General features: G+C 43.5%; 1 protein-coding gene across 2 annotated transcripts in view; it reads right to left on the bottom strand.

Moving 5' to 3' along the window:
* The window catches only part of SEC63 (SEC63 homolog, protein translocation regulator), a 60,702-nt gene extending 50,119 nt beyond the window's left edge, over positions 1–10,583 (bottom strand). The window contains exon 1 of one of the 2 annotated variants that reach the window (XM_030489241.1): positions 10,248–10,583. In XM_030489241.1, the coding sequence (XP_030345101.1) occupies positions 10,248–10,371 (124 nt within the window). In that variant the 5' untranslated portion in view covers positions 10,372–10,583. Of the gene's footprint in view, positions 1–858; positions 939–10,247 lie in introns of those variants that run through there. The other variant, XM_030489243.1, reaches the window with a different exon arrangement.
* Positions 10,584–26,007: the final 15,424 nt, after the last annotated feature.

Below are 26,007 nucleotides of genomic sequence, written 5' to 3'. Positions count from 1 at the left end.
GATTAGGAAAAAACCCTCTTACTTTCAAAAGAAGCCATTGACAAACACTGTTAATGACGTTTTAAAGCAGAACCCATCTGCCCCAGCAACTAAGAAGCAGGATTGAAACTCATATTAACTCCATAGTCAGCAACTTCTCTGAAGTACAAAATAATTTCCAACCTTATTATTATAGGATTGACTTCTAGTGTAAAACCCCAAATTATGAGGCATAAAGCAAATTAAACTGATTTTAAAGTGTTCTAAAATACAGTTACTGAAGTCCAAAAGCTTTCAAATGACCACTAGTATTTAAGATTACTCTTTTTTACACTGGAAAGTGTGTTTCAGAACTTTGACCTGACCATATTAGTGAAGATTTAAATGATCTGAATAGATGTTTTCTAATTTCATTGTCTATTACTTACTGTAAGAATTGTCTTCATTCCCCCAAGTTTATCTATAAAGAGGTCATGTCCAAGTTAGCCTCTCACTAAAATGGTTATAACTGAATAATCTGAACCTAGTTGTTTTCAAAGAGGTATTTTTCTGTCTAGTAAATATTCATAAATAAAAGATATCAAAAATACTGTTTTGAGTAATATGTTGTTATTAACAATTAAAACTCCAAGCAGTTCATAAATCACAGGAAGCCCTGTGAAAGACCTTAATAGCAAGGCCTCTTCATTCCTAGAGCATGTTTTCCAGCAACTAGATTAAGCATAAAAAGGACAAAAAGCAACCTAACTTCTCATTCATACACAGTTCCACATGTATTTGCTGACCAAAAGACAGCATTTGTTATGAACAACTTTAATAAACAGTGACATAAGATGATTCAACATCTTGAAAGTCAACTTCTTTTCAGAGTTTACTTACTTGGACTTTCTGTTTACAGTCAGCCTCACTGGTCTCAGGGCACAGTTCCACATCATATTACTCCTAATCAAGCCATTTCTAAGCCTTCTCCTTCCTATACCGTCTCATTTATGCTGACGAAATCATCAGCGGGACTAACTATACTCTTTTAAATTACATCACCTGAATTATCAGATCTATACTAGGGCTGGACCTACAGGTACATCAGCAAAACTTCAGTGGAATCTGAGAGGAATCAGAAAAGTGGGCATTTTAATAAGTGACAAAAGCTGCAGGACTCAAGGTTAGCAATTTTAGATTAAATCAACAACGCTGGGCTCCAAGACTTAATACATCCTTAGTAGCTTTATTTTATCAATTTGGTGTGGTGAGGATACCAGAACACATTCAATCCAAAGCAAATGTAGACAAAAGTCATTTTGCATACTACCAGTCACTAAAAATGACTGTATTCAATATTGTTCTGATGCACACCTTGAAGAAACTACAATAAAGAATTAGTGGACACAGGGATAAGTACCATACATCCATTTATCATCAGTGGGGCTCTTGTAAAGGAGAAGTCCTCTAAAGGAAGTAAACGTATGGAAGAGGAGATCCCCAGTATGTGGTTTCCAAAAGGTTTTTGAGAAGTTCTTAAAAGTCTTTCAGGACAACCATCTAACTGTTGCAAAAATAAATATGTGACTAGAAGACAGAGTGAATGGCCAATTCTCACAGCAGAAGGAAATCGCCAGGAGTTCTGCAGGAATCTGTGTTGGAACTACGATACTCATATTTCACCAATCAGTAACTTGAGCAAGGGAGTAAGCTGTAAAATAAAGCTTCTGCATATTAACTTCTCCTGGGTAACAAGGGCAAGAGTATCCTGAAGAATTGTAAAGATTAAGCAAGTGGACTACAGAATGGCACATGGAATTCAGGGTATGAAAATGTAAAGAGCAATGGGGACTATCCTGATTTTATATATATAAGGATGAGCCCGGTGCTGACCATTACCTCTCAGGAATGCAATCTTGGGTGTTGTGAGAAACTGCTCTACAAAAACCTTAGCTGAATGCTTATTAGTTATAAAAAGCAAAGCAGATGGTTACAGCATTCCTGTGACGTATGTAAGCTTGAGGTATGTACAACCTTGAGTATGATGCAAAGTCCTAGACCCCACCTCTCAAGGAGGGGCAACTACAAAACAAGCAATTAAGGTGAACAAGGGCCACAGAATGTATGAGAAGATTTATGTCCAAGATATAAGCTACAAATCTTTCATCCAGGAGAGAGAAAAGTGCAAGAAGAGGTAACAGAAGGCTGTAAAAAACCTAAGCGACAGACAGGATTGAATGTTTATTGCCTCCTCCAGTAGAGCGAATAAAGGTTGCCAAATAAAATCAGAAGCAGATGCAAAACAAAGATGATTATCTGCAGTGTGGGCAGCAAAGCTGGTGAACTCCTGGCCACAGGATGGTATAGATGCTATGCTAGGAGAGCCACTGAACTGAAAACCATTGGAAACTGGGAAAGTTTCCAATGCAAAGGAAGCACCATTTATGCTTATCCAGTTCTTTGCACTTTAAGGCAGACAATTTTGTAATATCACACAAAGACAATATCTGACCTGACCCAGTAGATCAACTCTTTTGTTTCTAAATAAATAAATAGAAATATTTGAAACTTTCTTGGTAAGTCTCTGTAGAAGTCACAATCCTAGCAACCATCTTGGTTTCAAATGGTTCAATCAGCCAACCAACATAAATGCATCTTTTGAATCCAAAAATGCATTACCTTCAGCAGATACTTTTATTTAGAATATCAGAACGCTTGTATGCAATTTTCTGTACAAGGGAAATATAGCGAAAATATGAAAACACCTCTTCAGTCTTCTCAATTGTACACTTACTTAAAACCTGGTGCAGAAACAAATCTTTTTGCTCAGAAAAGAAGCAAAGTACCCATTTTGGGCTTCTCCCTATTCCTGATATGGTCCAGCCAGCCAGCCAGCATGACCTCCCAGGCCACGAAATGGAGGCATGTGTTATCAGGTCCTGGGTAATGACTGGGGAAAAGAACTACAAATCTCTCGTGGGAGAAGGCAGCACTGCAGGGTGAAAGGATGAAGCAGCAGCCCCACTCTAGACTTGCTGAAATTACTGCAGATCTGCACCCTTCTTCACAGGCATGAATTTGAAAGGAGGATTGAGCGACCCCAAAATCCTCACTCTGGAATCACTGTTGATCCCATTCCTCATCATTTACCTTGCTCCTCTCTCAAAATTCCTACTCCTCCTGCAAGAACGGTTTAGCTGCTCACAAAACCATAACTGAACCACTACGCTTCACCCTTGAACACATGAGGATAATAGCACTAACTCGAATTCCCTAAAATACAGCCTGTACATCCTGGTAGTCCACCGTCATCCATATGAGTAAGTCAAGATATTTTTGCAGCAAGTAGAAAATGAACAACCAGGTACACAATAAAACTTTTAGAATGCTGCTTTCATAAGCTTCTATAACAAAGATTGAATTTAAAAATAAACAGCTTTTTTTTCCATGTACACATAATGAGAGATAAAGTTCTTGTAATAGCTTCATCTTTATCAGTTCTGGACAGTCTTAAAGGTATTCAATCTTTAATACAGGGTTATTAATTTTATTTTACTGCTAGGAGGCTACAATGCTTACAGTAATATTACAATACTTCAAAAATATTCCATGAAAAGACATGCCTTTTTTCCAAATAACAGAGCAGTTTAGATAACTCTGTCCAAATGCTTTGTTTTGAGAAGTATTTTTAGAGATAATTGCTAGGCATTACTAATGACATCTCACAATGTTTGCCCTTTCTTCAAATGTTTCAGAAAAAAAAAACCCTACTGCCTCAAAATAGTAATATAATTAAAAAAATTAACAAAATAACATTAAGTATCACCATTCTATTCCATTCTCCCTTCTAATAGTCACCTAATAGGCTGTGGTTTTCTGAACTTGAAATGATTTAAGTTAACCATAGTACACTCCATACCTCAAAAAATTTCAATTTATATGTTATTAACAGTTCTTAAATGCGTAACTGAGTTTCACTGACTCTCCCTCCTCCCACTTCCTAACACTATACTCAAAAGGTTATATAAAAAGGAAAGGATAAGTACATAGACATACAGGAACAAAATGCTTATATTCACAGATATCAGGTTTTCACACCCATGCTCATCCATTAGCATTAGCAATGAGCACGGCATCCTGTGGTTTTACCCTGTCCTTTACCAGAATCCTGCACTTTGATCCTGTACTGTCAAATACCAAAATGCTGTGAAATACTTTGAAGGAAGGTTAATAAGATTTTAATGAGCTATGAGCAAGGACGGGGTCACAGTTAACCCACTCCAGCCAATCTTATCTCACCAGACAATTAGAAGCAGGACAGAAGAATCGCCCCATAGTGGGCACAGTAGTATTATGTAGTACCAAGGTGCCCTTCCTCTCCCCCAGCTGCTCTATGTAACAAGTGCTCATTACTCCATTACAGATAAAACAGAAGAAATGCTGCCTGCATTCTCTACACCACCTTGAGTCACATCCAAGTTGCAGACTCACTGTTTGTCCTTAAAGAGCCAAATAAACTTTATAGCCTCAATTCCTCTTCTTCCACCTTAAAGCAGAGGATTAATATGGACTTCTGAAGACTGCCTCGAGATCTACAGATTAAAAACACACCAAAAAAATTAGAGAAACCTTCATATTTACTACAGAGGGATATCCAGTATAGTGGGCAGATCTAGAGAAGGACCTTCTCGTGACTTCTATTTAAGGTTTTGAACAGAGGTGCCAAGTGCTACCTATTGACTGTAGTATGCAAAAAACCTTACTGTTTCAAATTAGCAATACAGTAAAAAAAAAATCACAAAATAGTATTAAGTATCACCATTATAGTCTATTCTCCATTTTAATAGTCACCTAGTAAGCTATATTTTAAGTATGCTTTATTGTGCCCAGCCTCACTGCAAAAAGGGTGGGCTAGTACAGCGGTTCTCAAACTGCCTAAGCTACTTCTAGGGGCATGGCATCTTAAAAGATTAGCAGGGAATAGCACCCTTTAACCAGATTTTGTTAAGTGTTCCTTAAAGAAAGCTTTAGCTATATCTCAGAGACATTTGAGAGGGGAAAGCGCAGGGAAAAAAGGTTACTGAGCAACAGGACAACATATTGCTGGGGGGTGGGGACCGACAAAAAAAGAAAAACACACAGATTATATGGACTTCTATCACAACGAAAGTAAACTGTACAGCCTTTATCTATTTCATATCAATACCTATTTTTTTATTCCTACAGTAGATTGTTCCGTTCTTACAATTTAAGAAAGAAGATCTATGTTCCAAGTGTAACAGCTCCTACAGCCTCTTTTCTCTCAGAGAAAAGACTGCAAGTGAAAACTTTCATTAACATTATCCCAGGATTCCCAGCTATTATTCTTTGGAGTTTTTGAACTGTTTTCAACATCTTGTTTTGTTCAAGGCAAAAGACTCAGGACAGAGACTTTTATTCTTTTCATCAGCTTTGTAACACATTATAAATACCTAGTGCCCTAGAAGATGCTAATTTATTAATGTAGACCCAAAAATTGGATGAAAAAAATTGGACAAGCTTTCAGATACATGTACTTAGCTACAAAGCACATCACAATCTACGACCACCTGTTTCAGCACTGCTTTATAGTTACATGTCTCAACTCAGCAGCACAGGTGTAAGTCAAAAAGTAACCGAAGTTCAGCAAACACATCAGCATTGTGCAACAACTGGCACATTACCCAACCAAATTCATTCACCTCTTGCTCTCCATTTTCTTTCCAGATGCTAGAAAGAAATCCACACAAGCCTACTATGAAACTGGTTCAAAGCAAGCCCAACAACATGAAAATACATTGATGGGCACTTATCCATCCCTAGTTGCTGACAAAAGAAAAAAAAACAAACATATTTCCCTCAACTCTTGCAATTAACCTTTTGAAAAACAACTTAAAAATTCCCATTGCAGAAAATACTTCTCAGTTAAGTGAATCTGTACCGAGTTAACTTACTAGCAACCATATTTTTGTTCCAAATCAAGAACAGTCCTTGCAATACTATTCCTCACAGTAATTATGCTAAAGCAATAAAAATATTTACCCAAAACATAGGTAATCCATAAGAAGTGTGAAATAGGGTTTTGTTGGCCTTTTAAAAAAAAAAAACCCACACCCAAAACCAAAAACAAACCCACATATAGACACATACATGTTCTAAAGATACAAGTCAAGGATAAACAATGTAGCAGCTTCACCACCATCTTAAGCCATCACCTCTACTGAATCAGTCTTCTTGCCTCCCAGCTCAGTCACATCCTGCACCATCCCACACATCTACAAAGTGACTCCTACCCAGAAGCTAATAAACATTGAAATAAAAAGAAAAAAAGAAAAAAAACCGCCAACAAAAATTAGTTTCAGCTCAACTTAATTTCTTCTAGTCCACACACACTGCTCAGGTGCTCTATTTGGCACAAGGGAGGGGGAAAAAATACAAGACTTAACTCTGTTAGAGCACTACTACCTTGAAGCAGTGATGAAATTGCAGCCCAAGACGCAAAGCTGAACAATTAACCTTTTACAAGAGCCTTATTAGTTCCACAACAAACACCAAAGAGATAAAGTCATTGGGACAAATCCATTCTACAAATTTGATTACCTGCTTGCTTAGTTTATCAAAGCTGAGGTAATGAAGTTACAGGACAGTTCACAGGATGACTACCACACCACAGCAAAACCCTCCCAAATATAAGTATTGATCCTTACTGCAGACTGCAGCAACACTTCTTATGGACTTTCTCAGGATGCCGGGAGAAAGCAGGTTTAGACACACAGAAAAGGAAAGCAGCTCAAATTTTACTCAGGACTTGAGAAAAGCATCAAGTTAAGTCACACTGTTCTTCAAGACAGTAGTATTGAAAAGGTCTTTCACAAGTTTATTTTAAACACTACTAAGAGCAAAATCTTAATAGCTTGCCAAAAAACTATCCTGCTAAAAATCTGACATTAGGTAACACATTGAATTTTCTCAACGTAGTAAAGCAGTATAGATATATTCTTACTTTCCAATCTTCCTGGTGGCAAAAAACAAACTCTGTTTTTGGTCGGTTTTTTTTTTTTTTCTTTCTTTCTTTCATTTATTCTGTGGGCATTTACTACAAAACTACAGAACAAATCCTAAAACGTTAGGGACTATCAGCAATTCCCAGATTTTTGGTGCTAAACCTCACTTAAGCAAGCTGTGAATGTATTGTACTGTCATTCCTTTCCCTCTTTTGGTGCTCTACTGTATCAAGAAATAGCAATCCATGGCAATGCATTTGTAGAAGGGAACAGTGGGCACCAAAGGCTCAACCTCCTACATTTTTCTCTTGCTTCAGATTGTTTTGTGAGAGCAGCTGAAAGCTAATGTGGCTGAAGCTCATCTTCCAACCTATTTTTTACCAAAAAAGTTAATCTCCGTGTCTTTCAGGTGCTCTGGTTCACATTACGCAAGGGCCTTGAAGTGAAGGGGACAGGAATGTGATTTGTTTCAAAAGTTTGCCCCAATCCAGTCTTCTCCCATCAGGCTCTGCTGCAACCAGAGCTTAAGTGGCTACCTAGGCCACCTGGACCTCACCAAGTCCACCCAGGGCCACAAAGGCATCTCTGTCTACACGGGGTTCTCTAGCACAGGTAGGGCAAAACACAACTCCGGATCAAAAATATTAGTTGGCCCTACAGGGAGAGAGGAGAGGTCTTGGCAGAGCTTACTCTGTTTGGCCCAGTGCTGTGCCCCACTGGTTGGAAAACCTGCTCTAAGTTAGAATCAAAATGAGCATATCAACATCCAGATATCCCTGGTCATTACGGGAATCAGAAGTTAGCAGTGCTGGAGGATTACTCCTCTCAAGACACACAGATCTTCTCTCAGCTTCTGAAGCAACGTATGTGTTTTGGTTTGGGGGGTTTATTTTGGTTTTAGCTAGTGAATTATTCTGAAAACAAGAAGTTTTGGCTAAACATTCAGTACTTTGTATCATCGCAAGGTTTTAATTTATTCCCCAAATCCAGTTCAAATGCTGGAACAGGTATGCTTGAATACATACAAAACTGAGAAAACTGCTGAGAGGATTTTGCTGGAAACGAGCCGCACAAGAGCCATACACTTGAACACGAGAACACCACCACAACGAAGCAAGAGACCACTCCAGTAGTCCCGAATGCGATCTGCACAACACCTCAACTCTTCATTTAAAACAAGCCTGCAGAATAGAGCTCAACCAGGAGACTGCGGGCACACTATTACACCCTATGCTAAAAATTAGACTATACTCACATTTTAAAATCCATTAAGACAATTAATGAGGCAGAGATCATTCTTTCATTTCCATTCATTGCCATGCCTGGTGATTTTCACTCAGCTGACTCATTTTTGTACCAACAGTGTAATAAAATTTACGTTGTATTTTGGAAAGCATGATTTGACAGAGCTTTGTAAGAATCTAGCACTAATTGCAGAAGGATATTCAGCAGGCCCTCCACACACTTTACAATGCTAACTAGAGGGAAATTAGTAATGTTTAATGGCAGGCTGGGTACAATTCATACAGCCATATTCCAAAGTGAGGCTTTCATTTTCTGCCATTCTGTAAGGGTATCTGAAGATCAAATATAAGGCTAGTAAAGTGTTTCCAAGCTTGACAGCTTTTCTACAGCTTTTCCTGCTTCCATCAGTCCCTTGAAACCAAAGTTAACAGCACTGAGCATCACTGCTGGCCATACCTTTCTGCACAGCATCTCAATTAAGTCACACCAGTTTCTCCAAGAAGCAGCTGCTAAGTAGAGAGGAAGTAAAACATGATTCAAGAGAAAGAGCAATTTTCTCCCTCACTGCCTCCCATCCCTTCACCAGAACAAAAATAAAGCACAAATCTTGAATTCTGGAAAAAGGTTAGAGAAGTAAAGTTATTTTTCCTCTCTCTGATCCCCTGCTCTTTAAAAACAACCCAAAGATTACAAAATGTCTTCAACAACAGTAACACCTCCCTCTTGCAGTAGTCAGGACTTGGAAAGACAAGGCAAAGAAACTGTTCTTTTCCAACAGAAAGAACTAACTCCCTAACTCTTCAGCTGTACAACAGGTAGTATCTAAAGGGCAGAGATCAAACCTTCAAAGAGGTTCTCTAGCCAGTGCCCTGCCAGAAGCCGCAGGCATGTTTGGCAGCAACCAAGATTGTAAGCAGCTATGAGTTAGCACCAAAACAGCATTTGTTCTGTCAGTTCTTTCTACTTACTCCATATTAGAAGGTACAGGGGTAAGATTTCATTGTTGAGTATTTCTTTTACATATAAAACTAAGTTAAACAGAACCATGCAAGCCATTTAAAATAGCATAGAGAAAACACTAAATAACCACCAGATGCAGTGAAAGGGATTACTCTCAGATTGCAAAGCACAAGTGTTCTTAAAAGGTCAGTAGTTTCACTGATGGGAATCAGCATCAAGCATCCCTGTTCTACCAAGCAGTTAATATCCTGCCTTTAAACACTATTTCTACAGCCTTTTTCATCTCAGAACTGCAGTTAAAAATGTGCTCCTGTGCAGCCTGTGTACCAAAATGCCTTCTCCTTCCAAGAACAGAAGGATGCAAGGAAAGACAAACAGGGAAACGACTATGGAAATGAAATTCACAAGTATTCAGAGAAACTTTCAAACACTGCTTGGGGCCACAAAACACCACGCCAAAGGTCGGAACGTAAATCTAGCACTTCGGACATTTAACAGTGACTTGCAATGGGGAAAATTAAAGCCCCACTTCCACATTCGCTATGACCTTATGGCACATAGAAACAGAGCCTGGTTAACTTTTCCTCTTTGGCTTCAGCTCAATAGTTTGTTCTTTTCCCACGATGAAAATTCAGGTCATCCGCCCTAAAACCCCGGGAAGATAAGGGGGGAAAAAAAAACCACAACAAACAAACGAACAAAACAAAGCCCTGGACCTCAGCGCAGCAATGACTCTGCAGGAGCCGAGGCGCGGAGCGGACCGCGCATTTCGGGGAGGCGGGCTCCGACCCTCCCGTTCGCCGCCTGCCCCCAGGTACCGCTAAATGGCTGACAGCGGATACACGGCCAGCCCGCCGCCCCCAGCCCGGCGCCCCCGCGGGCGCGCTCCCCGCAGGGCCGGCTCGGCGCCCCCTGCGAGGCGGAGCGGCGCTGCTGCGGGCCCGGTCCGGTCCGGCATGGCCCCGCTTACCGCGGCGTGGGGGCACGGGGTAGGGAGAAGGGAGGGAACGCCCGCGGTGGCGGGCGGAGGAGCAGGCCGGGCCCGGTGCTAGGGCCGCTCACCGGCGTGCTGGTCCCGCGGCCACAGGTAGTAGGTGGCGGGGATGACGATGAGCCCCACGAAGCTGGTGAGGAAATAGAAGAACGTGTTGCCGCTGTCGTCGTACTGGAACTGCTGCCCCGCCATGGCCGCTCAGCGCCGCGCCGACTCCCGCTGCCGTGCACCGCCGGCGGCGCGCTCTGCCCGGCCCGGGCCCCAGCACCGCCGCTCCGGGATCCCGCGAGAACCGCCGCTCCCCCGCCCCCTCCCGGGCGCCGCCGCCGCCGCGGAAGGAGACGTGTCACTGTGCAGCCACCATAGCCGTGCTGGCGTCACCGGCAGCGCACACGCTGCCACCGCCCCCTGCCCACACACACCCCCCGCCCGGCCCGCTGATTGGCTCGTCGAAAGCCCCGCCCCGCGCCTTCCGCCGCGCAGCCGAAGCCACCTGAGGGGGGGGTCCCGTCCGGTCCCGCACGGCCCCGGCCCGATCCCCGGCCCCGGCCCGAGGGGCGTCGTGGCGCCGCCCGGCTCCCGCGGGAGGGTGGCCGCCACCGCTGGCCTGTGGGGACAGGGGTTCCGACCCCCCGCCTAGGCCCCTGTGCTACCGCCCCCTATCCGCAAGATGGCGCCCCTGCGCTGAGGCAGCGCCGCGCAGCCGCCCGTTGTTCCGTGTCCTCGTCCCCGCGCGAAATAGGTGTCCCCGGGAGGTGCGGCGGCCTTGAGGCGTGGAGAAGCGGTGCGAGTGGCGTTTGCGGTGTGCGGGAGTGCTGCTGGGGTGGTGCTGGGCTCATCCCGAGAGCGGGTGAAGCTGGGCTGCTCCGCGGCAGAGGCGGTGGTTTGCCCTGGGCACGGGGCAGCGAAAGGACGGTATCGGGGAGGGCTGCAGGAGCAGGGCTAGGGAAGAGAGGGAGGCGGTGAGGCGAGGAGCCGGGAAGCAACTCGGGAAGTAAATAAGGGACCAAAAGGCACGATATTCTTAAGATGTGTAAGAATTTGGATGGGAAGCAGCATTCAGGGGTTAAATAAAGAACCAATAGAACTGTTGTTGAAGACGTTTTGTAATGTTTGGGTAAATAAAGGACCATTCTTGAGCTGCAGTAGTAGTTCAGACATATGAAGTCCTCATGATTCGGAGGACTGATCTTAACCCTGATCTGCCATGTGAGGGCAAACACTTAAAATGTGTCTGATTCTGAATGTAGTTGCAGGAATGATCATTCTCTACAAAAGGATGTGACCCTAAAGGTGTGAAATCAAAAGGCAGATACAGTGTTGGCATTCATCACATCATTAATGGCAAATTACCGCTTTGAAGTAGAAAAGGTTGCTAATCACGCCCATTCATGAGGACATGCCCATCTCTACAGCTTCACGGTCCCGTGTACAGCCACTCATAAGTGTGATGTCATAAATATCTCACAGTTTAAGCACTTATAAGTTCAGACTATGGGAAAACGTTTCACAGAGGCAGTGATGGCATCACATGCAAGGGAAGCGTTGGGCATACCTTAGTGGGAAATGATAATACCCAGCATTAAAGAAGACTGATGCAGGAAGTGGAGAGAAAGGTAATAATGCCACAACCAGGGAGTGGCACCGAATGTCCTGGTGCCACAGATGGAAGAAATCTCCAGTGTTTTGGGGAAAAGATATTGTGTTAATTAAAATGTTTTAAAATATTTTTTCATTGTTATTCTTTGTAATTTTTCCCAGTTAGATACTTGTAGGGTTCGCAGACTAAGATACTTCCTCCCATGTCTTTTGCTATATACACTGCCTTTGAGTGTGTGATGACAATTCTTGCAGTAGCTGTTTCGGAAGATACCAGAACACATGACGCTCACTTCCCTATGTGGGTTTCTGGTCCTATATGCTTCACAGTGAGGCAGTGAAAAGCTTTTGTACAGTAAAAAAGAGACAGTGTGGGTAAGCGACCTTTAGAAAATCTCTGATCGATGTGATCGGCTGATCACAAGAGCCAGATCAGAAGGAAAGGGGGCATCACTCATATTGCAGATCATAAGACTGCTTCTTAATGTCCTCGTTTTGGAGCCCAGGTATGGATTTTCTGTCAGCTGTTGGCAACATCACTCCTTTGCCATGTTGATGTGTGAGGGTGTTGATTGCCTGAATAGACCTAGTGAGAGAATCCTCAGGAGCTGCTCTTGGCCTCATCCTGTCTCCGCTTGCCCTATGCCAGCCAGCTATTAGGCAGGAGCCACTGGAGAGGAGGGCCTGAGAAAAATGATTCCAGCCGTCTGGCTCTGGTACATGCAGTAACTGAATAGCAGTGAGCAGAGACTATTCTAGCATAAACCTCGATGGTTTATTCAAGTGCTGTTCCTTATGTACACGATTTCCCCATAAGCAGTAATGGTCATCCCTTGCTTCCCAGGGGAAAAGGAGAAGCTTTTTCCACTCATGGCCTCTCTGGAAGGTCACCTGGGTAAAAACAACCCCAGCTGCTTGGATTGCAGGGGCAGCTGGGTCCGCTGGAGGTGAAGTTAACATTATGGGAACTCCCCAGTAGCTAACTATTTCTAAACTAGAGGAATTAGATCTTCCCGAAATGCTCTCAAAATACTTGGAAGGACCCACTGTGCCAACTCCCAGGAGTGCCCTTTCTCACGACACAGCACTGTCACACTACTAGCAGTGGTAGTTGATCCTTCCGCATGGGCAGGGTCTGCACACATGGGTTACTGCAGCCATGGGGGCTGCCCCCAGCATCTCACAGCACACTTCTCGGGTCCGCATCGCTTCCCCTCAGCACCCTGCGCCAGGTTCACATTGCTTGGTGTTAGGTGCGTGGTCATTTGCGCTGCGGTTCCAGAGTCCCAGCATCTTCCTTGCATATCCACTGATGATGTTTCCGATTTCATGGGAGAGTGTCAGCTGCTGACTGCCTCTACCATGCATGCACCTTTAGCTTTTATGAAGGGAATGTCACAAAAATGCAGCCTGCTAAGTTCAATACTACCTTAATTCCTAACCACACAAGCCAGAGACCCAAATTACTGGCAGGAGAAAGAGAACTTCCCATAATCTCTGTGGAAGAAAAGCTCTGACAAACCTGGTAAAGTATGAAATATGACAGACTGGTTTAGCAGGTAGGAATGGTGAAATTTAGAACATTTCAGCTGCAACAGATAGATGGTTTCCAAGCAGAATGACAGGTTTTATGATTGTGAAAAGGAACTTACAATCCAGCAGATACACCTACAGATGTGGGAACTTGTGTCCCATGTGCCACAACATTCCTGATCTTCTGTGAGGTGGTGGACTCCATTCCCACAGCCGATGGAGTCTGGAGAGCAGGGATTTCCAGAGGCAGTGACTGGCCGGCAGGTGGTGTTACAGAATTCCCCATACCAGCCGCTGTCGCAGGGTTCAACTCTGGGTTTCCACTGAACCAATAAGCCAAAAAGACATTCTTCTATAAAGTGCTTTTTATTAACAGCACTACAGCTTGAGCTGGGTGCCTCCAAAAGGGATCCCAAACAAAGAAACCCCTGGACAATTACATATCTTTACAATCTGAGTTCCCCACCTCTCACATGACAGTTCCGTGCAATTTTAAGGTCTGGGGTCCTCATGGTTTTGTTGCTTTGATTTGCTCACTGTTTCATTACTAAGCAGTTGCTAAATGGTCACCTTCTTATACAATATACAGTGGTTGTATATCCTGTTTCACCCCCTCTCAGAGCAGTTTTGTCTGGTTCTGTAGTTAGCTATTTAGCATGTTATAATAGGGTTGTTATAGTTCATATACCGCAATCTATGGGCTTTGTCTAGCTGTTAATATTTAAGCTGCTAGTGATAAGTTTCAACCAACTTTTTCTACAATAGTTCTCCCTTTGTTATCACGTGGGCAGAATATTTGTAGCCTCTAAGGTGTGAGCAGATTACAGCAAATGTTACAACACTGAATACAAACAAACGGTATTGCAAAGATCATTATAAAAATTAATAACCAATAAAGAATTCATTTTGCCCAGCTCCTGACTCTGGTACCCAGCAGGTGAGCCAAGACCTTACTTCTTGGAATCAGCTGAAGTATTGTCCAGTTGCGCTTTAGGCATGAATTTTACTTGTTCCCACGACTTTCGGACATCAGCTGAAATCCTTCCACTGTGGTCAACATACATACAACAACTGGTATTAATAATTGTACATACTTCCCCTTGTGAAGGTAACAAAGTATCTATTTTGAAATGCCATTCTATTTTACAGTATAGTTTTGGAGTGCTGTGACACCTCTTCTTGCAATGCCCTAATTGCATCAGCAGTATTATTGCCAAGGATTTGCCACTGCAATTTTAACCAAGGCCTTTTCTAATTCGCTCACTCCCAACCATCTAGTGAAGGAGTGGAATGTGGTCAGCCTTTCTGTTAGTGGATGTTTGTTCCTACAAATGTCCGTAACCATGATCCTGATTCCATAGTCAAATTTGAAACACAAAAAGGAGTAATGGCTCCTAATGTGCAAGTTTCTGACCAATCTCCTCATAATGTTTTGCAAGCTTTCTTATCACATATCCAAAACCACCCTTTTCCCTCAGGTACAGGGCAAGGTGTATTGGAAAAATCCCCAAGTATTCCTGCTATTCCTAGTTTCATTGTTTGGTTACAATCATTAAAGCTGCCCACAAGGGTAGCACTTTTGTATAGGAGCTCCAGTTGAAGGAGGGAGAGCCTGATGTTTTACACGTGTTGGGTATTTGCTCTTTGCTCCTGGATTACCACCTCCCATTGTTGTGAATCAACGTGGGCTCGATGATAAGCAGTTATTTGGTATAGGGATCCCTAACAGGGGAATGCTTGAAGCTGAGTGTCTTGGGAAGCGAGTACGGGCTTCCTTCCCTGTGGCCTTTTCTGCAAGGTAAGAACTTAATAAGAAAGTATACAGCCCCTCCCAAGAGGCTTCCAGTTTAGATGTACAGGAAAATACTTTTATTAAAACTTTATCCCCAGGCTGCAAACTGTGTACCTGTATATCTGGAGAGGTGGGTTCATACCACTGAGCATGCTCCCTTTTAATTTTGAAACTCTAGTGTAAATTTAGAATGCAGTGTGTTAAATGCTTATCTTCATTCAAGAGGATGGTTTTGGCTGGGATACAAGTTCCCGGTACAGCTAGATGTCTCCCAAAAAGAGCTTTGGCAGGTAATAGTCCTAAGGATTGCCTCGGGGCATTCTGAATGTCCCATAAGGATTTATCTAATGCTTCTGACCATTTTAACCATGTATGTGCTCATATTTTAGTTATTCTCTCCTTAATAGTTCTATTCATTCTTTCTACTTGCCCAGATGCTTGAGGGTGATAAGCAGTGTGCAATCTTTTTTCTATCCATTAACTCATAAAGTCAGTCAATTATTTCTGCAGTGAAATGCGACCTTCTGTTGGATTAAATAGATACCAGTACTCCATACCTAGGAATAATTTCGTTAAGGAGAGCTTTTATTACTCCTTCAGTGTCTGCTTTTCTTGTTGGGAAAGCCTCTAATCCTGATAATTGGTCTACTATCACTAGCAAATATTTATATCCACACACTGCAGGTGTATGGGCATATCTATTTGCAATCTTTGGAATGGGAAAAACGCCCATGGTCAATTTCCCAATTCATGCACAGGTTTTATACTAGAGAATTTTTGACAGGTGGTACAGGTATTAATAACTCTTTTAACAGCTGCATAGAAAGATGGGCTGACAATACCTGCTGCACTTGAGTAGTCAATGCTTCCATTCCTCTGTGGGCTTTATCATGGAATCATCAAGTTATAGTCATCAGGCATTTCTTTGGTAAGACGGTTTTTCACCCCTCATTGAACAAATCCAAACTGAGGATCTCCATCTTTATCCAATCTGTTTTTTTCTTACTGGTGGCACTGGCGTCTTACATGGGGATTCACACACTTTCAAGATTCCTTGGGCAAGGTTTTTGCTCTTCTTCCCGGGAGCGGGCCACTGCTTTCCAGCAGGGGGCGCGCCTCCCCTTGGTTTTGCGCGTCGGGCTCATCCCGGGTTATTCCGCAGATCCCCGGGAACCGCTTCCAGGGCCTCTGGGAGTTCGAGGTTGGGATCCTGGGCCTCCGGTATTGCACATACCCCCGCCACTGCGTGACTGTACACCCGGGGTTTGGAGGAGACCTCCTAATAAACAAGATGGGGACTCTGCTGCTATTACAAATCTTCTCCACACGCCTTTATTTCCTATCGTTAATAGTAATGGTTTCCTTAAAACACGTTCTCCTTTTCCCATTACCCCTTGAATTAATACCTTGTCCTGTGATACAGATCCCTTCGGCACAAAATTTAAAAGTGGTAGCGTTGCTTCTGTGTCGATTGAAAATTCAACTTGCTTTCCTTCTATTTTCTCTATTGTGTGTCCCTTATGATTCAGCTGAGCTTTTTGCATCCTGTAGACTCCAATTTCCAGAGTCTTCTGAGCCCCCTCGCTCCAGTCATTGTGGCTCACTTCTTGATTCCTGTCTTATATCTCCCATGTCCAGTTCTCTTCAAGGCTCCCTTGGACAAAGCGGATGTTCTCTTTGCCAGTGGCCAAGTATCCCACAGTAATGACACTTTTCCTCCCAGTTGTTTCCAAGTCTTCTCATTCATCTTGCAAATCTCCAGTCTGACCTACCTCTTCCCCTTTTTGTTCTCTTTGAGGGGGAAATCCCCTCCCTCACCCTCTTAGTTGCATATTCTGTGCCAGTGCTGCCACTAAAAGACTAGCTTCTTGCTGCTTTTCCTGTTTCTTTTCCTTTGCAAGTTCAGCTCTATGTTTTTCTTCCCATCCATTGAACATAAACATCACCACACTTAAGACCTTTTGTAATGTCTCCCCTTGCCACCAGGCATATATTCTTTAAAATATTTCCATATATCTTGGTCAACAAATGTACTTGACACTAGTTCATTATTAAAGTTCAGCATGGTCATTCCTCCATATTTTAATAAAGTCCGCCATAATCATCTCCCATAGTCACTAGAGTGTTCATCTAGCCTCTGCCTACATTCCTGTACTTTCATCCAGTTCACTCCCAATTCTCCACAAGCTCTAATAGCTTCCACTAAATTCCAGATCACTGTCTGACAGTTGGCTTTATCTCCTGCATTATTATAAACCCAATTTGGACCATTTGCTGGCCAAAGATTCCTATTTTTCCCAGCCTGTTTCATCAATTCTGCATCCTTTTCAGTTATTTTACCCCTTTCATCACACCAAAATAACTCCTTCAATAATATTCAATAATACTGGAGTATTCCCCCCATGATGAGTTATACCCAGTACAAATGTTTGAAAATAATTGGGCACATCAATCCTCATCTTCCCTCAATCCAGGCATTTTACTCCTCCACACAGCCCTGTGAGGAAAGAAGGAGTCTTTTCTCCCTGGGAAGGAGAAGACTCAGGGGGTAGCCTCAGCACAGTATTCCAGTACTTAAAGAGCTGCTACAAAGAGGGTGGAGGCTCTGTCTTCACAAGGAGCCACATGGAGAAAGCAAGGAGCAGTGGGTGCAAGTTACACTGAGGGAGGTTTCATCTTGATATAAGAAAGACATTTTTTACAGTGAGAACAATCACTCACTGGAACAACCTCCCCAGGGACATGGTAGAGTCCCCATTGCTGGAGGTTTTCAAGATGTGACTGGGCAGGGTGCTAGATAATCTCATCTAGGCTCCCTTTCCCACGAAATGCTGGAGCAGATGATCTTTCAAGGTCCCTTCCAGCATGGGCTGTTCTATGATTCTATGATCTCCTGGATTCCACAGTTGATTAATAAATACATGCAATATTGGAGGAGGAGCTCCCCCCCTGCAGGCTGCATCACAGCTGGATTTGGAAGAATGTTAGCAAACGCAGTAGCAAAAGGTGGGTTAGAAGAAAGCAGAGAGCTAAAGGCGTCCTCTATGCTGAGTATGTTCCCCATATCTGTATGCCAAATTTGTATGCCTTACACTGATCAGGCTGCACACACCTCTCCTAGTGCGCTTCCGAGCTGGGACTTGAACCCACTCAAACACAGAATATCCAGAATTTAGTAAGAGAGTTTTAACACTCACCAGTCAGTGCCTTCCATTCCCAAAGTTCACAGATGAACTCACCTGATGGCAGCAGCTGGACATTTGGAGAAGAGAGGGTCTGATATCCAGTGGTGGTTGCCTGGGGTCCCATCTGGGTTGCCAAACTGTTATGGAAATTCCACAGGCCAGCCACCACAGTGGTTCTATATGCTGTTTCACACCCTTTTAAAGCAGTTTTGGCCAGTTCTATAGTTAGCTATTAGACATGTTGAAATATGGTTCTTACAGTTCATATACCACAATCTATAGGCTTTGTCTACTCTAGCTATTAATGTTTAAGCTGCTAGTGGTAAGTTTCGACTAACTTTTTCTGCAACAATGGTAATCCAGCACAGCACTGGGAAGTTCTCCAGCTCACAACGTTGCCAAACAAGTCTGATAAGAAGGTGATGGATTTACATCGATTTGCCAGTTTTATAGGTATATTAGTTTCCAGCAAAATGCAATGTGATGTTATATAAATCTAGCATATCTGGGTCATTAAACCAACAAAGGAAGAAGGCTCTCAGTGTGTGTAGGTGAGAAAGAGAGAAGATAACAGGTTTGCATGGCATATTTCATTGAAATGGGCATTGCTAACAGAATAGCTCTTTGTAAGGGCTTCAGAAGAACCTGTAGCCATAGAAAAGCTACACTGTGGGAGGAAAGGTGCCTGCAGCTAGTTCCCCTAGGGCAAGTGAGTGCCTGTGCCCTCTTCCCTGCAAACACCACTGCCCTTCTCACTGGCACTTTTTATTGTGGCTATTTTATTTATTTCTGGCAGAGAAGCCAGATTCAAATAGATGGCCCAGTGATCCCTCCTGAACCACAGTGGGCCTGTCTTCTTTGGATTTGCGTGTTGGTTTTGATGGAAATAAAACTAGCAGTTGCCATAGAGAAGTTAAACTGCACAACACATCTAACGTGATGATCTAACGTGATCTAACAAGGAGGAAATGTCCAGTCCCATGTTTTAAGTTCTTCTTGGGGTGCCCACAAGGGTGTAACTCCCTCTGGTTGGGATTCTTGCGTTCCCCAATGACCGATCTGCTTCCCAACAGGGGTGAGAGAAGATATGTATCATATTCTCCTTGGCATGCTTCCTAACATTTTGGTGTGATTTCCACAAAACCTTCTGTAGATCCACTCCTGACAAGGCACAAGGACCAGGCCAGACTGACAGGAGAGATGGGGGAGGTGGGGGAGAAGCACTGAAGGGCAGTGGTGTGGAAATCTGTAGGAAAAGTGTCATGGTTTAACCCCAGCTGGCTGCTGAAGGACAAGGTGAATTGAGTCAGTTTTCAGAGGCGAAAGCTACCCAGCTGGCTTTAGATATTACTGAACAAGATTCAGTATATAAGCCAGGGGGAAAGCTGGCCAGGATCCACTGCTCAGGAAGTGGCTCAGCATCAGTTGGTGGGTGGTGAGTAATTGCTATGTAAAACTGTATGTCGTTGCTACTATGGTTGCTCTATGCCACCAATATTACAGTAAAAATTACCCAGGTTAATGAAGAATGAATTTTGATGAAACTGGGCAAAGTGCAGCGACGATAGAACTGGACAAGAGCAGCAGCGATGGAACTAGAACTGGCTTCAGATGGCAGCTAAGCACCACATACCTGCTCACCCAGTCCCCCTGGTGGGGTGGGGAGAGAATCAAAGAGTAAAAGTGAGAAAACTCATGGGCTGAGACAAAGACACTTAAATAAGCAAAGCAAAACCAGGAATTCATTCACTCCTTCCATGGGCAGGCAGGTGTTCAGGCATCTCCAAGACAGCAGGGCTCCATCACATGTAACAGTGACTTAGGAAGACAAATGCCATAACTTCAAACATCCCACTCTTCCTTCTTCTTCCCCCCGCTTTATTCACTGAGCATGACACCATATGGTATTGAATACCCCTTTGATCAGTTCAGGTCAGCTGTCCCTGCTGTGTCCCCTTCCAGCTCGTCGTGCACCCTCAACCTGCTCACTGGTGGGGTGAAGTGAGGAGCAGAAAAGTCCTTGACTCTGTGTAAGCACTGCTCAGCAGTAACTAAAACATCCCTGTATTATTATCACACTGTTTGCAGCACAAATCCAAAACATAACCCATACTAGCTACTATGAAGAAAACTGTCTCCCAGGTGAAACCAGCACAATGGGGAAACAGAGCTTTCCCGGCCAGTGTGCTGAGTACTGCGGAACTTCGTGCAGTGGGTAGTTACAGGTGACAGGAAATTGGGGGACTTGCCTGCTGAGAGGTGACAAACTCAGGGAAAAGGTTCTAGAGCAAGTTGCTGGCAGCTTGTCTCAGTTGTGTAGAGGTTAATGGCACCCAAAACCCCGCAATGCTCCTGAAAAAAGTGAGATGCCAGAAGAGTGGGAAAAGAAGAGCTTATGCACCTCATCTGTGACATTTGGGCTGTGATTCCCTGGAGTCTCACCCTTAGCAGAAAATCGCCTGGTTGAGTTACATCAGGAATGAATTTGGTTGGCATTTTGGCCTACCTTCTTCTTTCCTGTTGGGTGCAAGGGAGCAATTGTGAGGCTGTAATACTGAAGATGAACAGTGCTTTGGGGGTTGAGGGTTTCCACTGACGTAGGTCCAAAACTGACCTTTCTCCTCTTCCTTCTTTCTCTTTTCTCATCTTTCTCTCTTCCTCCCTTTCTTTCTCTCTTTCTCTTCTTTCTCCTTTTCTCAACCTTTCCCCCAGCCTCAAACAGGGAGCAGCCATGAGGGTTTTGCCCTTCAGGAGGTGCAGGCTTTGCCTCAGGGCTTCACAGGCATCAGAACAGGGCACTAATGTTGGGAATACTAACAATGAAAGCTGGAGCACAGCTGCTGCTTCTCTGGAAATTAATAAGTGTTGCAGTTAAATCCAGCAACTGGGACTCAGGGGTATTATGAGGATAGGCACAACAAAGATGCAGTAAGTGGATTATCTGAAAAGTCCTCCCCCCTCCCTGTTTCCTCTGAGTTTCCCTTTTTTTTTTAAACTATTTTATATCATACTTTCAAACATGGCCTAAAAATGATGCAATAGCACTGCCTTTAGAAATGGAAAATCATTTGTAAACTATGCTTACTGCTTGGCATTCAGAGCTCTTCAAACATATCTGGTTTGATAGTTGACCTTGCAAATTGGGGAAGACAGGAGTAAGTCACAAAGATTTCTGTGGGTTAAACTATTTTCCAAGCTGATTATGAAACTTAGAGCTCAAATGGTCTTTGAACAGAAACTCACAAAATACCTTTTCTTTTCAAAGGGTTATCACCACCTAATTCATTTTACCTCTGATTTCATATTAGAGGTGTTGTTTACTCCTTTGCTGCTCAGAAAATGCTCAGGAAGTGTGATATTATGGTCCACCCCACAAGCCTGCTCCAAGATACAGAGGTTTGGCACAGCATAACACTGCTGCCTGTTTACCACGGCTGGGTTTTGTTATTGAATATTGTTTGAAAGTTTAAGAAGGGCTTTCCCTGACCTTTTATTTATTTCTCAATCTCAATCATGCTGCCAGTGATCAGGTGAAATTCACATTGACACCATTGCCTGGCTAGTTCGAGATTTGCCCAAGAAATAGTTGCAGAACCATGAATGCAATGTTATGCACAGGGGCTTGTGCTGGCTTCCAGAGGGTTTTCATCAGTTGTTATTAATGATTTATAATTAACTACAGTTCTCTGGTTTACTTTGTCCTCTGCTTATTTTTACAGTGCAAGAATATCTGGATTTAGATTAAAGTGCCAGAATGCAAAGCATAATAATTGTTTTTCTTTAAGATTAAAAAGCAATTAATGTCAAAGAGAAGTCATAGCAAAAATAAGAGGGACTTTAAAAAGAGTACCTACTGGCTGAACTCATCTACACCTCACATCTGTGGCTAAAGCAGACACCTGTTGGTATATACTCTTGATATAGAAAGTGGAGCAAGAGGAGGTACAGGGAAGGGCAGCTGAAATGATCAAGGAGATCGTCTTAAGATCATTGGACAGGGAGCAAGGAGGCAGGCTGGGGATCTGCAGAGGAGGTGGCCAAGAAAGGGAATGTTGGGGGTTTATAAAGCTTTGGCAACAACAGCCAAGCAGAAGAGCTTCTTGCAAGTATTGCGACATCAGCATGGGGGAAACTGGAGAACACTAGCAGGACATCACTTTAGAACAGATATTCTTTATACAGACAGTAGTGAGCTTTATTTACCAGAAGCTACATGAGGCTGGGGGAGTCAGATGATATCAGAAAGTTGATAAAGTAGTTAGATGGACAATAGACCTATGGATGGATGGGACTAAAAGGACTAGACCAGGACATACCCCTGAACATCCCTAGCACAGCAGCCCTAGATACAGTAGAGCAAGGAGACAGTGGGCCACAGGAGGTGACTAGGTTTTTGTGTTCTCTCCTTTAGCCTCTCCTATTGTCTCTGCCCAGTAAAAGCTTATATTCATGCTTACCCACTAACTCCAGCCCACTTCTGGTGAAGAGGCTTCTTTGCTTCAAAAAATTACTTGTTCTCATGAGCAGCCTTCTTGTCTGAAGTGTAAATCAACAATCTCTTGAACACACTTTGACTTTTCTGCTCCTGTGTCAGAAATGTCTAGCCCAAATTCATCTTCCTCAGCCAAAGTGATTTCTACTAGGTCACAACCATCCCAGACAAGATCTTTAAGGCGACAGGAACTGGCTGTGGGATCAGCCTGGCCAAACAGCTCTGTGACATGTACTTCAGTGATGCCCATGGTAAGAGATGGGAATTCTGCAGTAGATGAAGATGGGGGCTAAGCCTCATTTGTAAGTGATGGAGCCAGGGAATGCTCTGAAACTCACCTTGTGCGTCACAGCAGCAGCCCAGCCTGTGACACTCCCAGAATGGGGCAGCTGCAGCAGTGAGCTTCGCTGGTGAGGAGCTGGGACAGCTCAGGACAGAACAGAACATCAGCAACTTATAGCTGTGCACCTCTGGGCACACTGAGTGCCTGCCTGAAGTGGGTATCCAGGGCATCAGGAGTCAGATGGCCTTTGGTGCCAGGCTCTGATCTTCTATTCAGTGAGCTGAAATAATTATCATGGGAGATTCAGGCACAGAAGGCAGGGAGTGCAGGTAAATGTCTGAATCAGAGGGATTTAACCTAACCTAACCTAGGGGGACAGGGACATGCACATCTTTGCCATGGGTAGGGCCAGGCCACCATTCCAGGAGGTCCTGACCACGTAGTGTTGCATGCCAGGCAAGAAATACACAACAGCTTCGATCCAGCTAAACACAACTCTCACAGATGCAATGGGGATGCTGTGGCCAGCCAACAGGCAGCTTTGCTGCTCAGTGGAGGTATATTTTAAAGCTTCTTTTTTATTAACCCTTATGCCTGCCAGTCTGTACGAAGTAAAGATGTGTAAGACCAGCATTATATATTTTCATATTTATTTTTCCTCCACCGATTTCCAATTTGCTGCTTCCCCCCCCCCCATCAGGCTGACAACCCCAAAGCTCTATTGTATTCTCCATCTTATATATCAGGCACCACGTGAAAAAGATCTGAAAACCAAATGCAGAGGCTGTGCAAGCACAGTGAAGGGAATAATGTAATTCCATAGAGCTTTTATTATCATTCGTCATGAAAGCACTGTACTTCATAACATAAACCTGTGCTCACAACCTTTTCGAACATGGGCTACTTTAGAGAGTTATTACTTAGGTGAGGATGTAAGATTGATTTGTACAATGTCATCATACCATGATGACATTGATTCCGTTACCAGTATTTATTGCCTAAGCTTTTTCATAAACAGGTAATTTACCTTTTTAAACTACCATAGCAAATGGAAGGTCTGTGTTCAATGCCACATCTGCACCTGTACTTGGGCTCCCCCTTCTCCCCAGCATGGCATACATCCCCTGCCCAAACTCCACTGAGCATTTCACGGTATTATTTCAGGTACATAGTGCTCCGCATTTTACAATAATGAGGTAATTTTCTGATTTAGTAAGGAAAAATGAAAATGCACTAAAACATGTTTTGTGTGCACCTAAAAACCTACTTAAAATTGATTGAGCAGATGTTTAAAGACCAATGCAAGGACCTTGAGTGCTCTTCTCCAACTCTGTCAAAGGATTAACAGAGACCACCACTAGGCTGAGACTTTGTATGATGTTATATTGATTTTTTTTCCACAACTGAGCTATATATTTCCCAACACCAGCGTTTCTAATGCAAATGCTACAGCCTTTCACTGTGGCAACTTAGAGGAGCAATGCTATGATTTTAACAAAGCTGCCAGATTAAGTGACTGCATGGTTACACCATGATATTAATACACGTTCTTAACTGTCAATTAGTTAACTGGCTAATAAAAAGAGCCTAGCTTATAGGATTTTACTAATGAATATAATGCTTTGTTTCTGGGCAAAACATATGCTTTGGATATATAATTAGAAAAAGCCCCCCTCTCTCTCCCCCATCGAGAGAGCATGTGCAGCTGAATAAAGGAGCTCATTATACCTGCGAGGGGTCAAAGTCTGTGGATCTGTAGCTTATGGTATTATGACAGATTACAAAATCACTCTATTATGTTAGTCAATCTGTTTCCAAGCACAAGCTAGCAGGGAGCAGGGCACTAGAACCTCCCGAGCAGGGCGCCCGTTGGCTTTCCCCGGCAGTCTCATGATGGGTCAGCTGGCGGTGACACCACCTCTGACAGCTCACATGTCAGACCTTCCCTGCCTGACTTCTGCCTTTGTTACTGCAGAGCCTCTTCACCGACAATCAATCCCTGCTTCAGGTTGCAACAAGCTCCCAATAAGAGCTGAAACAAATTTGAAATCAGTGGGTAGCCATCACTTGTGCTAATGAAAGGGAAAAGCAGAGCACTTGTGCTCCAGCTGACCTCTCTCAGGCTCTCACCTTACAGAAAAACCCAAAATTTAAAAGTTTGTAAGTGGAGAGCGGACCAGCTAAACAGCAACAGCTGGGAGGGAAAACATGGGGTTCAGCTTTAGTGCATGTGTCAGTTTAAAGGGAAAAAAGTAATTCATATGCAGGATAAAGAGATTTCAGACATGATAGAGAGCCTAAGAAATATTTGTCTTCCCTAATCTTTCAGGGAAATTATTCTGCTGCAGAGTCTTACTCAGTCAACTCAGCATGAAACCCCTTGGTACCACGGGGAAAGAAAACCCACTTGTATTTGAGAAATGCAGTGGTAGTCAGCACTGTGGGCACATATGTTTCTGATGGACTGCACCTTTCCAAGATCCTGCTGAAGATGTGTGGTTCCACCATTGCCTTGGGCTGGTTATTTCACCTTTGCATCAGCCTGGCAGCTGCACCAGGGCCAGGAGGGCCCCAGGGCTGCCAGCGCGGCACAAAAAGACCAAAGGGGGGTAAACCAGGACCAGCAGGCTGGCTTAGGTAGCCTCCAAGGACTGGGACTAACAAAGCCACATTTGTGCCCCATGGTCAATTGACTGGGGTGCCAAGGAAGATGCAAGGTCTGACCAAAGCTTTCCCTGCAGCAGCGACTTGTATGGGCTCTGTTATGTGGGATTTTGTCATGTCTAACCAACGCTGAGGTCAGGCTGCAGCCTTTCCGGGGGATAATTTCAAGGTAGTTTCTTTCCATTCCTCAGCTGCCCTTATCATGAAACTTGTAGGAACCCATTTCTCTTTGCATGTTTCCCCCCTCAGTCCAGTTTGATTAAGATTTTCAAAGAGATTC

The sequence above is a fragment of the Strigops habroptila genome, chromosome 6, assembly GCF_004027225.2.
Source record: "Strigops habroptila isolate Jane chromosome 6, bStrHab1.2.pri, whole genome shotgun sequence".
In the NCBI taxonomy this organism is placed as follows: domain Eukaryota; kingdom Metazoa; phylum Chordata; class Aves; order Psittaciformes; family Psittacidae; genus Strigops; species Strigops habroptila.
This window is presented reverse-complemented; position numbering and strand designations above follow the sequence as displayed.